The sequence below is a fragment of the Planococcus citri genome, chromosome 1 (genome assembly GCF_950023065.1).
Source record: "Planococcus citri chromosome 1, ihPlaCitr1.1, whole genome shotgun sequence".
Lineage (NCBI taxonomy): Eukaryota > Metazoa > Arthropoda > Insecta > Hemiptera > Pseudococcidae > Planococcus > Planococcus citri.
The window spans coordinates 74,390,989-74,405,415 of record NC_088677.1 but is presented as its reverse complement, the minus strand read 5'-3'; the positions used below and the strand labels follow the sequence as shown (position 1 = coordinate 74,405,415).

General features: G+C 35.2%; 1 protein-coding gene across 1 annotated transcript; it reads left to right on the top strand.

The window, feature by feature from the left end:
• The first annotated feature begins 212 nt into the window (after window positions 1-212).
• On the top strand, window positions 213-12,779 carry LOC135832147 (maltase 2-like). The gene is made up of 10 exons (XM_065345186.1): window positions 213-443; window positions 7,439-7,618; window positions 8,124-8,284; window positions 10,504-10,629; window positions 10,732-10,982; window positions 11,118-11,316; window positions 11,399-11,624; window positions 11,716-11,914; window positions 12,036-12,179; window positions 12,299-12,779. Exons 1-10 carry the CDS (start codon window positions 284-286, stop codon window positions 12,477-12,479), a joined length of 1,827 nt encoding a protein of 608 aa, XP_065201258.1. The 5' UTR covers window positions 213-283; the 3' UTR covers window positions 12,480-12,779.
• Window positions 12,780-14,427: the final 1,648 nt, after the last annotated feature.

Sequence of the window (14,427 nt, the reverse complement as noted above, 5' to 3'; positions counted from 1 at the left end):
AAAAAAGATGATCACCTAAAAAAAGGGATTCGTCTCTGTACGAGCACAACCGTTCATAATTTCATAAATCTACACACATTTTACGTAGGACTAAATTTGAATGACGCAAGGGACGCAACCGAGGTTCAAGGTGAACACCGAAAATCGTTCGGGAACGAAATCCGGCGACGCAATGCGTAAAGACAGGTGTTAAACAGGTGACATCGGTTTAAATTTTTCTAAACCATAACATTCGACTGAATTCATTTCCTTTCGCGTTTTGAAAAGCGGTCGGCGTTCAAACATGTTGTGGAAGGTACCAATTTTATTTGTACTCTTGGTGCTCATCGGGGCCGAAAACAACGAAAATCCGCAATTGGATTGGTGGCAGACGAGTGTCATTTATCAGATATATCCTAGATCGTTCAAAGATAGTAATACAGATGGTATTGGCGATTTAAAAGGTAATTTTCTCAATTCTTATTGTTTTGGAAATGTTACATCATGTTTTCAGAATTTCACCACATACCTATTCTATTTCATTAAGCAAAAAAAATTCATCATTTTGCTTAACTTTATCAATTATCATATTACTTCTTACAAGGGAACTACCCCAGGTGTGACAAGCCGATCGAAAATTTTTTTTCACAAGCGGATAAAGGCATCAAAAAATATATTTTGAGCCAAAATTTTAGCTGCTGAAGTTGACGGGGGGAAGGGGCTTATGGGGGTTCGAATATCAAAAAAACATAAAAATACACTGAAAAAAATATAAAAATTGAAATAATTCGGCATCCTGTTTGCTTCAGCAGCTAATTTTTTGGCCACGATCTACCATCGATATATGACGCCTTATATGGTGGACAAGTCGCCGCAATCTGCATGTATCACCTTTGGATGGTTTTTTCACTCAATTAAAAAACAATTAAAATCGTGAAAAATTTATCCCCAAGGTGTTACACACAGATCACGGCGACTTGTCCACCAATCCATAATGCGACAGGATGCCGAATTATTTCAATTTTTATATTTTTTTCAGTGTATTTTTGTGATTTTTTGATATTCAACCCCCCAACCCCCCCCCCCCCCGTCAACTTCAGCAGCTAAAATTTTGGCTCAAAACATATTTTTTGAATTTTTTCAATGGGCTTGTCACACCTTGGGTAGTTCGCTTGTTAGTTCGTTAGGTAGATATAAATGTTTGATTCGAAATTTCGAGTAAGGAAATCCAGATGGATCAATTCAAATTTTCATCGTCTTCGTCTTGATATGTTTTTTCAAATCGCTTCATTGGATTTGTTTGCATTTCGAATGAATTACGCTTCGTTATGGCACATTGCATGGGTAGGTAGGTACCTATTTTGTTTAAAACTTTAACGTTGGGCTGTAAAATCTATTACGGCAGTATCACGAAGACGTTTTGTACGTATCGGTATGAGTAACTAGATGTGACGAAGTCTCTAAAAAACACTTGTTCAAACTTTCATTCGGCTGGCTTAGCAATCAACCATAAGCTCGACATTGAAGTATCATTGATGTGTATATTTTATTTCATTTTTTTTTTTTCAAAAAATTACTCGTCATGTCAAAGCAGGTGTTTGCTGTATATTTGGGTCATGTTGCCGAAAAACCGTCAGCAGACGTTTCTGCATGGAAAAAATTTCTCAATTAAAATCGATTAATTCAAAATTGATTTTAGTACCTATTTCTACTCGAAAATTGAATGAAAAAAAGGAGAAAAAGAAAAAAGCTTAATTTGCGGTTACGCGACGACCACTGGCTGAAAATATCTCCAAGGAAACAATTCTATAAAAGAAAAACATTCCAAGACCCAAGTGTGCGAACGTTTAGACGGCAATTTGTGCATTACAAAAGGGGCGGAATTTCGCTTCTTACCTACACCTATGTAATTTTTATTTACATAAACATGTGAAAAATGAGATGGATGTTTCTGAAAAATGAAACTCATTACGTGCAAAAATAATGTATAATTGAACCGAAAAATTGCATAATTGACGTGGAAAAATCTTCTACACGTTTATTATAGGAAGAAATATTTCGTCCTTTAGTTACCTATTAGACATAGGCCTATACCTAAACTCACTTTGTAATTGGTGGGCACTTTGGTTTTTTTTTTCAAGACGTCTACCTTAATTAACTCGTTATAATTTGTTTTAAAATAATTTTACATTTGAGTTTAGGTATTTTTCTATAGTCGGAAATGATGATTTAAAAAACTTTGACATCATTTGTACGCCAAAATGTGGCAAAATACGAATTTATTGCGAGTATTATAAGAGATAAATGATGGTGACTGACTGACGAGAGAATGTATATGTAAATATCTACGAGGAATTAATGTATCTATTCTTGATGCTAAAATTGTTCCGAATTTGTGAGATTTTGTTGCATCGAAAGTACGATCAGTGAGATTATGTGTGATGACGAAATAAATAAGTCATTTTGTGTAATAAAGTGTTGCCTATCTACGTATACATTACCTACATATTAGAGTAATTTATACAAAAGTGATGTTTATTGGATGCATAATTATTATTTATCAGTTTTTTTGCCAAGGTTTTAAAATGTTTGTTTAAAAAATTGTTCAAAATCTTCCTTTTTGAGTAATTTTTTTTGAAATTTTACTCTGCTTATTACTAATTTTTCAATTTTCATTTTAAATACTGAAACTATCAAAACTAACAATAAGAGTTACCTTTTCTACTCCCTTGGATGCAATAAAAAAAACCCTCATACAAATTACATTATTTTTCTACTGATTTGAATTATTTTAAATCGTTAAAGAAAAATATTTTTCGAAAAAAATGAGATGATTATTTTTGTGATGTTATTGAACTTTTAGGGTATCATTAACCCCAACATAAATTTACCATAATATAAATTTAAAATATTTGGTCAAAAGAGGAATGAGATTGTCTTATAAGAGACAGGAACAGGAACTCATTACAAAAGGAAATTTGGTACATTCGGATCAAGGATATTAGGTAAATTTTAAAATACAAAATGAAATTAAGCTTTTATGGTTCCGAAATAATAATTCAATTCATATATTGATAAACAACATTGTACGCCAAATTTCACAATGTTCGAGCATTAGGTTAAACGTTGAAAAAATAAAAAATGAGCAGTACGATCGTCGTAAATCCTTCAATTATTCGCACTTCGTATTAATTATCTCGAAATTTAAATTGACAATTGAAATGAAAATTTGAGATACTCTGAAATTAAATCCGAGTTTAAATTCAATCATCGAAAATTTCAAGGGTAAGGTCGAAACAATGTTATGGTCAAGGGAGTTACGGAGCCACGGAGGAACAATCAATTCGTCACCATCACACGTCAAATAACGTTCAGCTGGACGTTTAAAGGTACCTAGTACCTACATACATAGGCATACAAATACGAACACCCCGCTAAAAATGTTATAGGTACCTACTGACGGAAATAGCGTTTCTAGTGCAAATATTTACAATCCACCGTTTACTAGGTGATTCAGTACAAACTGAGACAAGATTTTCGGTAATTATCGGTAGGTAAGCAAAAATTACGTTCAAGTACCTATCATGAGTTACTTCATTATTTGTACTTCGTAATTACATAATGTGGAAGTATGAATAATAAGTGGGAACTATTAGGTACTACATATGTGACTGAAAAATAACAAAAAAGTGACCAAAGTTTTGAGAAATGAGAGCAAAGTAGAATTACTTGTATGTTGGTCGGGGAGCCCGCATAAGGATCTATTGCACCCTCCCCGTCGATCCACCAGGACAACTTTTTTCTTAAAGGGAGATAGGAGTCCTAAGGAACATTTCTAACCCGTGTCCTCGAAAAAAAAGTGAACCTTCTTACAAAATGACGGCCATTTTGATTGACAGGTTAGCCAAAATCGCAGATTTTGCGTTTCAATATACGACTTGTACGAAATTTTCTAAACCGTACAAAGGTAGATCGAAAGATCAGGTAAAACTTTTACCTGTCAAAATTTCAAGTGCTTAAGTGCTTTTTTCGATTTTTGGTGAATTTTTGAAAATCAAATTTGAGCCATAAAATGAGGGGAAAAATCAAAATTTTACCAAATTGACCAAGAAAGCTGAAATTTGAGATATGCCCTATTTTCGACACGCCAAATCGATTGGAAACTGTTTCAACCAGTTTTGAGTACCAGTTCTGGAGCTTCCAGCAGATTTTTGAAACTTGAAATTTCCCAAAATGTCATCAAATGGAGATGGGAAGAAAGCCGAAATTCATTCTGCGAACTCATTTCAATACGCTACGAAGTCGACTGCAGGCGGATTTTAAGTCGTTTTGGAGCCTCCAGCGACTTATTAAAAATTACTGGAGTCGCCAGATTTTCTGTTTTTTGAGAATAACGGAAAAACTATGCATTTTGGAGAAAAATAAACCTCTTACAGGTTTTTGGAAATTTAATTCTCTACAACTTTGCTCGATATATTTTTCTCGTAGAACGCTTTGTTTCGCCTCCAGGTCGATTTAAAAGTTGAAATAATGAAAAAATCAAAAAAATGAGCACACTTCTGACTGGATTACCATGTACAGGGGGGGGGGGGGCAAAAGCCACCTGGCAAATTTGCAAAATTTGAAAAAAAATTTCCAAAATTTTACTTTTATTCAATTATAACGCGAAAACGCTTAGTGTAAGTGCTTGAAATGGTCACCACTGACCCTAATACACTTGAAATAATGTTTTTCGATGGATTTGACAATGCGAGTGAGTATCATGTTGTCTGCATACCAAAATGAAACACTACAGAAAAATGAAATTCGCGCATTTCACGAAATTTTAGTTTTTTGAGAAAAACTCGAAAACTAAGCATTTTAGAAAAAAACTAACGACATTATGTCGATTGGAAATTTAATTCTCTACAATTTTCCTCGACCCCATTTTTCCGTAGAATGCTTTTTTCCGCCTCCAGATCGCTTTAAATGAAACCAAACAACTCAAAAAATTTTTCAAACATTGAAATTTTTCCTTTTTAAGAACTCATTTTTCCAAGAAATCTCATTTAAACAGGAAAAACGCAACAAAAAGCCAGACTGATACAGTAGACTCCCGATTATCCGACCTAATCGGGGGGGGGGGGGGGTAAGGTGAGTCGGATACCAAAAAAGTCGGATAATCCGAAATGGATGTTTTTAGCGTAGAAATTAAGTGCATAAGCTTGAGAAGACAATTTTTTATTCAGAAAATCAAGTTTTGGCTCAAAGCAGGAACAAAAAATCAAAAAAATGATGAATAAACAAAAATAATGTACTTTTGTGCATAAAAGACAATGAAATACTGACTCAAATTATAATTTTTTGAGATAAGTTGGATCAATTTCAAGGAAAATAACACCGTTAGAATACAAAATGCTGCATACTGCACCATTATTTACACTCCAAAATCAAAAATTAGGGGTTTTTTGGATTATCCGACCTTAGTGGGTCGGATAATGCGAAAAGTAAGTCGGATAAATTTTTACCGGATAATCCGGAGTCGGATAATTGAGAGTCTACTGTATTACAATAAACACGTTCCCAACCAGTCGCGTTGCTAGGCAACGTGGTGTTAAGCGAAGCCACAGCAGTAAAACTGACGCATGCGCAGTTCGTATCGCCGCCAGGTGACTTTTGCCCCCCCCCTGTATATTGTATATGGAGCTATGCAAATCATAGGGACTTCTGGGTGGTTTTAAATGATTTTTGAATGTCCGAGTACCAAAAATCCGTCAAAAAGTGAAAAATAATTTTTTAGGTCCGAAGGTCGATTTTGTCGTGTCCCTTCAGTCGCTGGAGGCTTCAAAACAACTTGAAATGCACCTGCAATCGACTTCCTTCGTAGCTTATTGAAATTAGTTTTACAGAATAAATTTCGATTTTCCATGTCCATTTGATGAAATTTTGGGAAATTTAAAGTTTCAAAAATTTACTGGAGGCTCCAGTAATTTTCAAAAAGTCGCTGCAGGCTCCAAAACGACTTGAAATCCACCTGCAGTCGACTTCGTGGCGTATCGAAATTAGTTTGCAGAATGAATTTCGGCTTTTCAACTCCATTTGATTAAATTTTGTGGGAATTTCGGGTTTCAATAATCTGCTGGAGTCTCCAGAACTGCTCAAAACGGATTGAAACAGTTCCCAATCGATTTGGCGTGTCAAAAATAGAACGTATCCCAAATTTCAGCTTTCTTGGTCAATTTGGTAAAATTTTGATTTTTTCCCCTCATTTTTGGCCTAAATTTGATTTTCAAAAATTCACCAAAAATCGAAAAAGGCTCTTTAGCACTTGAAATTTGACAGGTGAAATTTTTGCATGATCTTTCGATCTACCTTTGTACGGATTAGAGAATATCGACTCTATTTCAAAGTTGAACCACTTGATTTTTATTTTATTTTTTTTAAATGGTGATTCTGAAGGATTTTTATGAGTAATATTGATCATTTCCTAAAATTTTGCACTTTTTCTTTTTTACACGACAAATCTTTTAAAAAAGTGATCCAAAGCCCCTTTTTTCGCTCATTTCTTCCGAAATAGTGACAAAAGTGACTTGAAAGTGAAATAGTGACTAAGTCACTTTTTATGTGACCGAATTTCATGCCTGTTTGATGCACAAATTTTTGACTTTATACATAAATATACCTACACACTTGAACTGTTGAACCGGACAAAAAGGAGTCGATAGAGGACCCCAAAATAGGTACATTACCACGCAAAATTCATATTTTCAAAGTGTTGAAATTTGTTTTTTGATTTTTGACGAAAATTCGAATTGTCAAAAATGGGAAACGTCAAAAGTGTACCAACTTGGCATAGAAAGCTGAAATTGAGTTTGTACCCTATTTTTGACATTTTCGGACGATTTTTTATGGCTTCGAACCATTCTGGAGCCTCCAGCAGATTTTTATGATTCTCCAGTTTTCGGAAAGGCATTGTAAATAGGATAAAAATTAAATTCAGCGCTTATAAGCTCAGATTTGCCATCTTTCTGACACTTTCGATCGTTTCAAAATCTTTTTGTGCTGGTTCAATACCATTTTCTCCAGTGATTTTTTGGAAAAAAAAAATGAAAAAAAGGAAATTTGCTGGAGGCTCTAGAACGGTTTGAAACCATCAGCAATCCACTCGACAGTTCGAAAGTGGAGAACAAACCAAATTTCAGCATTTCTAGGTCAACTTGGATAAATTTCAATTTTTCGGCCCAAATCTGAATTCTGAAATAATTTTTTCAATATTTTTTGGACATTGCACAAAATATATCATAGAATAATTTTATACAAACTATGAAAAGATATACCAACATCGAGAAGCTGGGCTTCTTAAAACAAAACAAAAAAAGGTATCTCTAGAAAGTTTTTTACTGATGAGGATGCGGCATTTTTAGGGCTGTAATCGTTCAACAAATGTAACGTACATTTTTTTTCAAATAAATCATTACAGGAATCGAAGAGCAAGCCAGCTACTTCAAAGATACAGGAATCGGCGCAGTATGGCTCTCACCAATCAATAAATCACCAATGATCGATATGGGATACGATATATCCGATTTTACCGCCATCGATCCGATCTTCGGCACAATGGAAGACTTCGTCTCGTTACAGAAGAAATTGGATTCGTTAGGTGAGTCATCCTCAAATCAGGAATACAGTCTACGCGAAGCCTATACTATGTACCTACCTTTAGGAAATTTGCACAAATCTGGTTCAAGGTCGTAATTTTAATTACATTCAACTTTCGAGCACGTGAACTGGTTAAAAATGTTTGATAATTATAGATTTGTATCGGCGTCGGCGTCGTCGTCGTCATCGCTGTCCACCGTCGATGGCGCCCAACACACAAGTTGATATAGGGGCTCGTCCATGTGTGACAGCGAGCAACCTTCATTATATGATAAGTAAATTTGCCGCTATACGTAGAGGTACCCTGCTGTACACATAGTACATAGTATGTTTAGTCAAATTGAGCCCTTATTATCGTTCGTGATTTATGCGATGAATTTTTTCATTCAAATTCACACCTTGTAGTCTGGTACTTAACTGCATGGTACAGTACAGCTAGACAATTTTTCCTCGTGACCTTGTTTGTTGTTGGATTATAAACGTTGCTCTGTTATTGTCTGATGCAGGAATCAAGCTGATCCTGGATTTTGTACCGAATCACTCGAGTGACCAGCACGAATGGTTCAAAAAATCCGTCAAAAAAGTCGATCCGTATACAAACTACTATGTTTGGAGGGATCCGAAAGGCTGGCTCAATGAAACTGCTCCGGCACCTCCTAATAACTGGGTATGTATGTAGTGTGCAGGTACTACATTTTGTATACAAAATACGTATCAAACCAAATCAAACATAGAAAACATTTTCTCAATTGGCAATGGAAAAAAACACAATATCGAATTAGTCGGAGAGCCCGAATAAGGATCTATTGCACCACCCCCTCCCGTTGATCCTCCGGGACAACTTTTTTCTTGAAGGGGGAGTCCTAAGGAACATTTCTAGCCCTCGTCCTCAGAAAAAAGTGGCCCTACTAACAAAATGGCGACCATTTTGATTGACAGGTCAGCCAAAATCACAGATTTTGCGTTCTAACATAGGTATACGTAGGACTTGCAGGAATTTTTTTAAAACCTTACAACGGTAGATCGGAAGATTAGACAAAAATGTATCACCTGTGAAAATTTCAAGTGCTAAAGTGCCTTTTCCGATTTTTGGCGAATTTTTGAAAATCAAATTTAGGCCAAAAATGAGGAAAAAAAACAAAATTTCACCAAATTGACCAAGAAAGCTGAATTTTGGGATATACCCTGTTTTCGACAAGCCAAATCGACTGCAAACGGTTTCGAACTGTTTTGAGCTGTTCTGGAGCCTCCAGCAGATTTTTGAAACCCTAAATTTCCCAAAATTTCATCAAATGGAGGCGGAAATAAGCCGATATTCATTCTGCGAACTAATTTCAATATGCTACGAAGTCGGCTGCAGGTGAATTTCAAGTCGTTTTGTAGCCTCCAGCGACTTTTTGAAAGTTACTGGAGTCTCCACCAGATTTACGAAACTTGAGATATTTTTCATTTTTTTTATTCTATTCTTCGTTCTATTCCAAATAAATTAAGAGGATTAACAATAATATTTTCTTCTTTAATATTTTTTCACAACATTTTATCAAATGGTGTTAGCAAGCTGAAATTTACTTCGCAAACTATAATTTGAGATATGAAGTCGACTGCATGGTGGTTTCAAATATGTAGTTTTAAAGCATCCGGCTAATTTTTGGAAATATTAATTTTCCAATAAACGCCATATAACCGTTCAAAAAATCGCTGAAGGCTCCAAAACAACTTTAAACCCCCCAGCAGTCGACTTTGTAGTGTGTTGAAATTAGTTTGCAGAATGAATTTTGGCTATCCAACTCAATTTGAGACAATTTTGTGGGAATTTTGAGTTTAAAAAATCTGCTGGAGGCTCCAGAACTGCTCAAAACGGTTTGAAACAGTTTCCAATCGATTTGGCATGTCGACAATAGGGTAATCCCAAATTTCAGCTTTCTTGGTCATTTTGGTAAAATTTTGATTTTTTCTCTCAGTTTTGGCCTAAATTTTTGATTTTTAAAAATTCACCAAAAATCGAAAAAGGCACTTTAGCACTTGAAATTTTGACAGGTGATGAATTTTTGCCTGATCTTTCGATCTACCCTTATACAGTTTTAAAAGTTTCGTGCAATGACCTGTCAATCAAAATAGCCACCATTTTGTAAGTAGGGTCACTTTTTTTTTAAGGACAAGGGCTAGAAATGTTCCATAGGACTCCCCCTTTAAGAAAAAAGTTGTCCCGGAGGATCGACTGGGAGGGGGGGGGGGGTGCAAATGCAATAGCTCCTTATGTGGGCTGCCCGACTAGGTATATAGATACAAAATTATTATGCCCGTTTAATATTTTTCCTCATACTAGATAGATTCACATGTGTAGGAGATAGGTATAGAAGCAGAAATACATGTAGGTACATATGTATTACATACGATGCGACGTGACACATACACGTTAGTCGAAATTGTCGTTTACTTTTCATTGTCATGAGGCAGTAATTTATCGCGTGTTGGCGCGTAAATGTGTAATTTACTTTCGCGCGAACGCGTTATAATAATTTTAAACAAATAATTACCCTCGCTTATGCGCTGCAAAGTTCCTATCACGCAGCCTAGCACCATTCGTAAACCGCAAATCATTCATCACTGTGGAATTGTAACACAAATAATAATAATATTATTGAAACTGACGAGAACAAAAAATCGAATTTTGACAACTCCATGCTTTAAGGGGTAGGTAAGTCAATTTTTCAACGTGTTCCAAAAAACAAAAGGGAGAAAAATAAAACGATTCAAAAATGGGGAAAATCCGATCTACAAGTTTGAAACGGAAGCTCATTACTTGCGGTCACTACAATCATTCGAGAAAATTTTATTCACGAATCAAAAATTTTATAACAGTTTGTACCTTTTCACTGTATGCAGGTAAGCTTATTCGGCGGATCAGCTTGGAAATACAACGAAGAAAGAAAACAGTTCTATTTACACCAATTTGGCGAAGTACAACCAGATCTGAACTATCGTAGCAAAGAGCTGGTGGAAGAGATGAAGGTTTGTGACTGAATACGCGAAGAATTATTTTCTTCGAATGTGTTTTTCCAGTGCATTGTAGGTACCTAGTAATGTAAATTATGTCATTACATATGTCCGTAGAATGTATTGAAATTCTGGTTAGACAAAGGAGTTCACGGTATTCGTACAGACTCCGTTCCCTACCTAGTCGAAGATGAAAAGTTCCTAGATGAGCCTCCCTACAATAAAACATCTGCTGTACGATTAATTGGCAAAAAAGATTATGACGCATTAGGCCATATCTACACTAAAGATCAACCAGAATCCTTGAAAATTTTGCGTCAATTCAGAGAAGTGCTGGATTCGTACACGCAAAAAGGAGGTCCAACAAGGTAAATATATCTAAATCTGCGTATAAAAGGCGCTTTTTTCAATACTTTTCAATGCAATGTTCACATAAATGTGGTTTGATTATTTATTAGTTTATAGACACTCTGACTAACTTTTCCAATTACCATAAATATTAGATTGCTCCTAACTGAAGCATACACAGATATCAAACATACGATCGAATCTTACGGTACTCAAGAGAGTCCAATAGCTCAAATTCCATTCAACTTCTACCTACTAACAGAACTAAATGACTCATCTAATGCCAAAGCTTTCAACGATACAATTCATTTATGGCTAGACAATATGCCCAAGGGTAGGTGGCCCAACTGGGTGGTAAGTATCATCCATAAGCTGGTATATCTACATACTCATCATACCTATTCATTCCCAAACTTCATGAACTAAAAATCACCAGATTGGAAACCACGATAATTCAAGAGTATCCACTCGATTCGAACCTAGCGCCGTTGATGGAATAAATATGCTAGTCCAATTACTACCAGGTACTGCGATCACATATCAAGGCGAAGAAATTGGAATGGAGGATACCAAAGTTAGACAAGACCAATCTTCAGACATAGAATCACCTTCCAGAGATCCGGAACGAACACCTTTCCAATGGAGTTCTTCGCCTCATGCTGGTAACTCGAACATTTTCCATTTAAAACGTCAACATAATACGAGTAGCATAGCATTATCAATCAATACCCAATTTTCGAAATATTTATCAAGGTTTCTCAACTATAAGCGGCAACACGTGGCTGCCAGTCAATCCAAATTATTACACTTTGAATCTCGAAGCCCAGAAAAAGGATCCTAAAAGTCATTACAACATTTACAAAACATTAGTCAAACTCAGATCAAATCCAGTACTTCAGCATGGAGATACCAACACCTATGTTGTATCCGAGAGAGTTTTTGCCTTCAAAAGGTAATGAAATGTGAAATACATACATACAGAGTGTCATGACTCAGGCAGTTTTCCGGACCTAGCTATTCTAAAAATACCAATTTCATAATTTTTTGTTACCGATTGAATCAACGTTTTGCAGAAGTATACCCGAAGAAGAAATGTACATCATTATACTGAACCTGAATAACGAAGGAGAACACGTTAATTTGAATACTTGTATGCCAGACCTGCCTGGAAAATTGAACGTGTACATTGCTAGTAAAAATTCCGAGTATAACATTGGGTAAGTATACCAATCTTAGATATTTTTAAATATAAGTATAGGTACTTATCTCACACAAACTTCCACTGAAAATCAGTTAATTTAATACCTACTAATTCAATTATCTGAATTACCCATAGCGATCAGATCAATACCGATGATGCTGGATTCTATATGAGACCAAAATCTGCTTTAGTATTACAAGGAATTCTGAAAAAAGAAACTCCATCACCGCAGAGTACAGGTGCGGCTTCATCGATATCGCAATTTTCACTTGTATCAGTATTATTACTTTCCAGTATACTCCGCCATTTTGTCTGATTTCTTCCACTCTCTCAAATGAATAAGCGAAATTGATTTTGCTTTTTATTTTGTTGTAAATATTTTTCTTGATGTTATTGTTACCCATTATCGTTTATTTTCGATTACCTATACCTATTCGTTTTTACCTGACATTTCTTTTATTAATTTACTTCCAGTGTGATTTATTATTAGGTACCTAGATATTATTATTTCTTATCTTGAATTATTATTTTTAAGTCATTATATTTTATCGATAACGTGAATTTGTTGCATTCCAGCATAAGTTAATGAAATATATTTTATGTAAAAATATTTTTGTGATTTAAATAATATTTTTTATGGTCAGTTAAATAATCTGATTACCCTTAGGTATTCTGTCAATAAATGGTTTTCTCAATTCACCCCGGGTAACTGATGCTTACGCTGAGATTCTGAGAAAAACTTTTTTTTTTTTTTGTAAGATATGTACTTGCAGTTTATCTATAAAATACCTAAGGTTTACCACTTTCTAGTACAATTTTTGAACCTAGGTATACCTAAATCTACACACTTGATCTTTGAATGTTGAAGTTTGATTGTGCTATTACCTACTGCTATTAAATGCCTACAGAAAGCATTCTGATGTAATGCAATGATCTACAGCATGTAAGAATTTCAATATAAATTTTTGTTAGGTACCTATGTCTTCAATAATTCTTCGCTGATGTTGGTGAAGGTATAGGAAGCAGGGATGGAAGAGCCTTGAATTCAGGGCTCCCGCTCTTGGCTCTGGCTCAGCTCCCCACAAGTTTCAGCTCTGGCTCGCTCTTGGCTCTTTTTCTTTACATGAGCTCTTTGGCTCCTTGCTCGCTCCTCAAATTCTTTCCGACTCCGCTCTTTGACTCTCGGCTCCCTCTTCCAATTTCTCAGCTCCTATTCCAGCTCCAGCTCTGACTCTTGGCTCTTTAAATTAGAGTTCAAAATTCGTGAAAAACGATGAAAAAAATGAAAATACACTGCATTTATTTTCATTTCATTTCTCAATGAGGAAAAACACTTAGAAATTCTTCATTTTCTTCACAAATGTGAGTTAAAAGTTGAATTTTTGATAAAATTGTGCGCATTTTTTAACTTTTTTCTCTACTTTTAGGGAGCCAAAGAGCCTGAAAAGTTTTGTGGGCTCCCACTTGGCTCTGGCTCTTTCCAGGTTAAAGACTCTTTATGATGATGGCTCTCTTGAGTAAAATAAGGAGCTCTTTTGCAAGAGAGCTCTTGATGTTTTTCGTTTTTCTGCACTTTCATTTATTTGGCTCTTGGCTCTGGCTCTAGCTCCTCAAAAAATCCGGCTCTTTCAGACTCTGGCTCCGGCTCGCTCCCGGCTCTTCCATCCCTGATAGGAAGTAAACGGAAATGTGCTCTTCATATTTTTATGAAACTGAACATTTCAAACTTTACATTGAGTAGATATTAGGCTATGTATTTGTAGGTGGAGATATTCACTAAGTTACAATCAGACGTTTACTCATGGCCAATAATGAGTTCATGACGAGGCATAATCAAATCACTCGCTATCGTCAATTAACTTTGTGCAGTTACCTTTACTTGCTTATGGTTTATTTTTATTATTACGAGATGAAATGACGATTACTTCATTACCAAAAAAGGAAGCAAAATGTTCGATCTTGTGAGTAATTTTGAGTACTTAGATAAGTACAGAAATGAAAAATATGGATTTTTTTCATTTTTATGATTTCTTGGAAGACATGACGAGATAACGAGTATAAACCGAACTTGGACGTTCATAAATTTTTGAATCAACTACACCAAGTATGTTCCTATCAAAATATTTGCACCATCATAACCAAAATTTCAACTGCCCAAATTGATTTTTCAATTTGTGGCAAATTTTTGAAAATTAAAAATTCACTGTTTTAGGTGGTTTATGATTTAAAAAAAAAAAAAAAAAAATGAAAATATATCGAGTGAA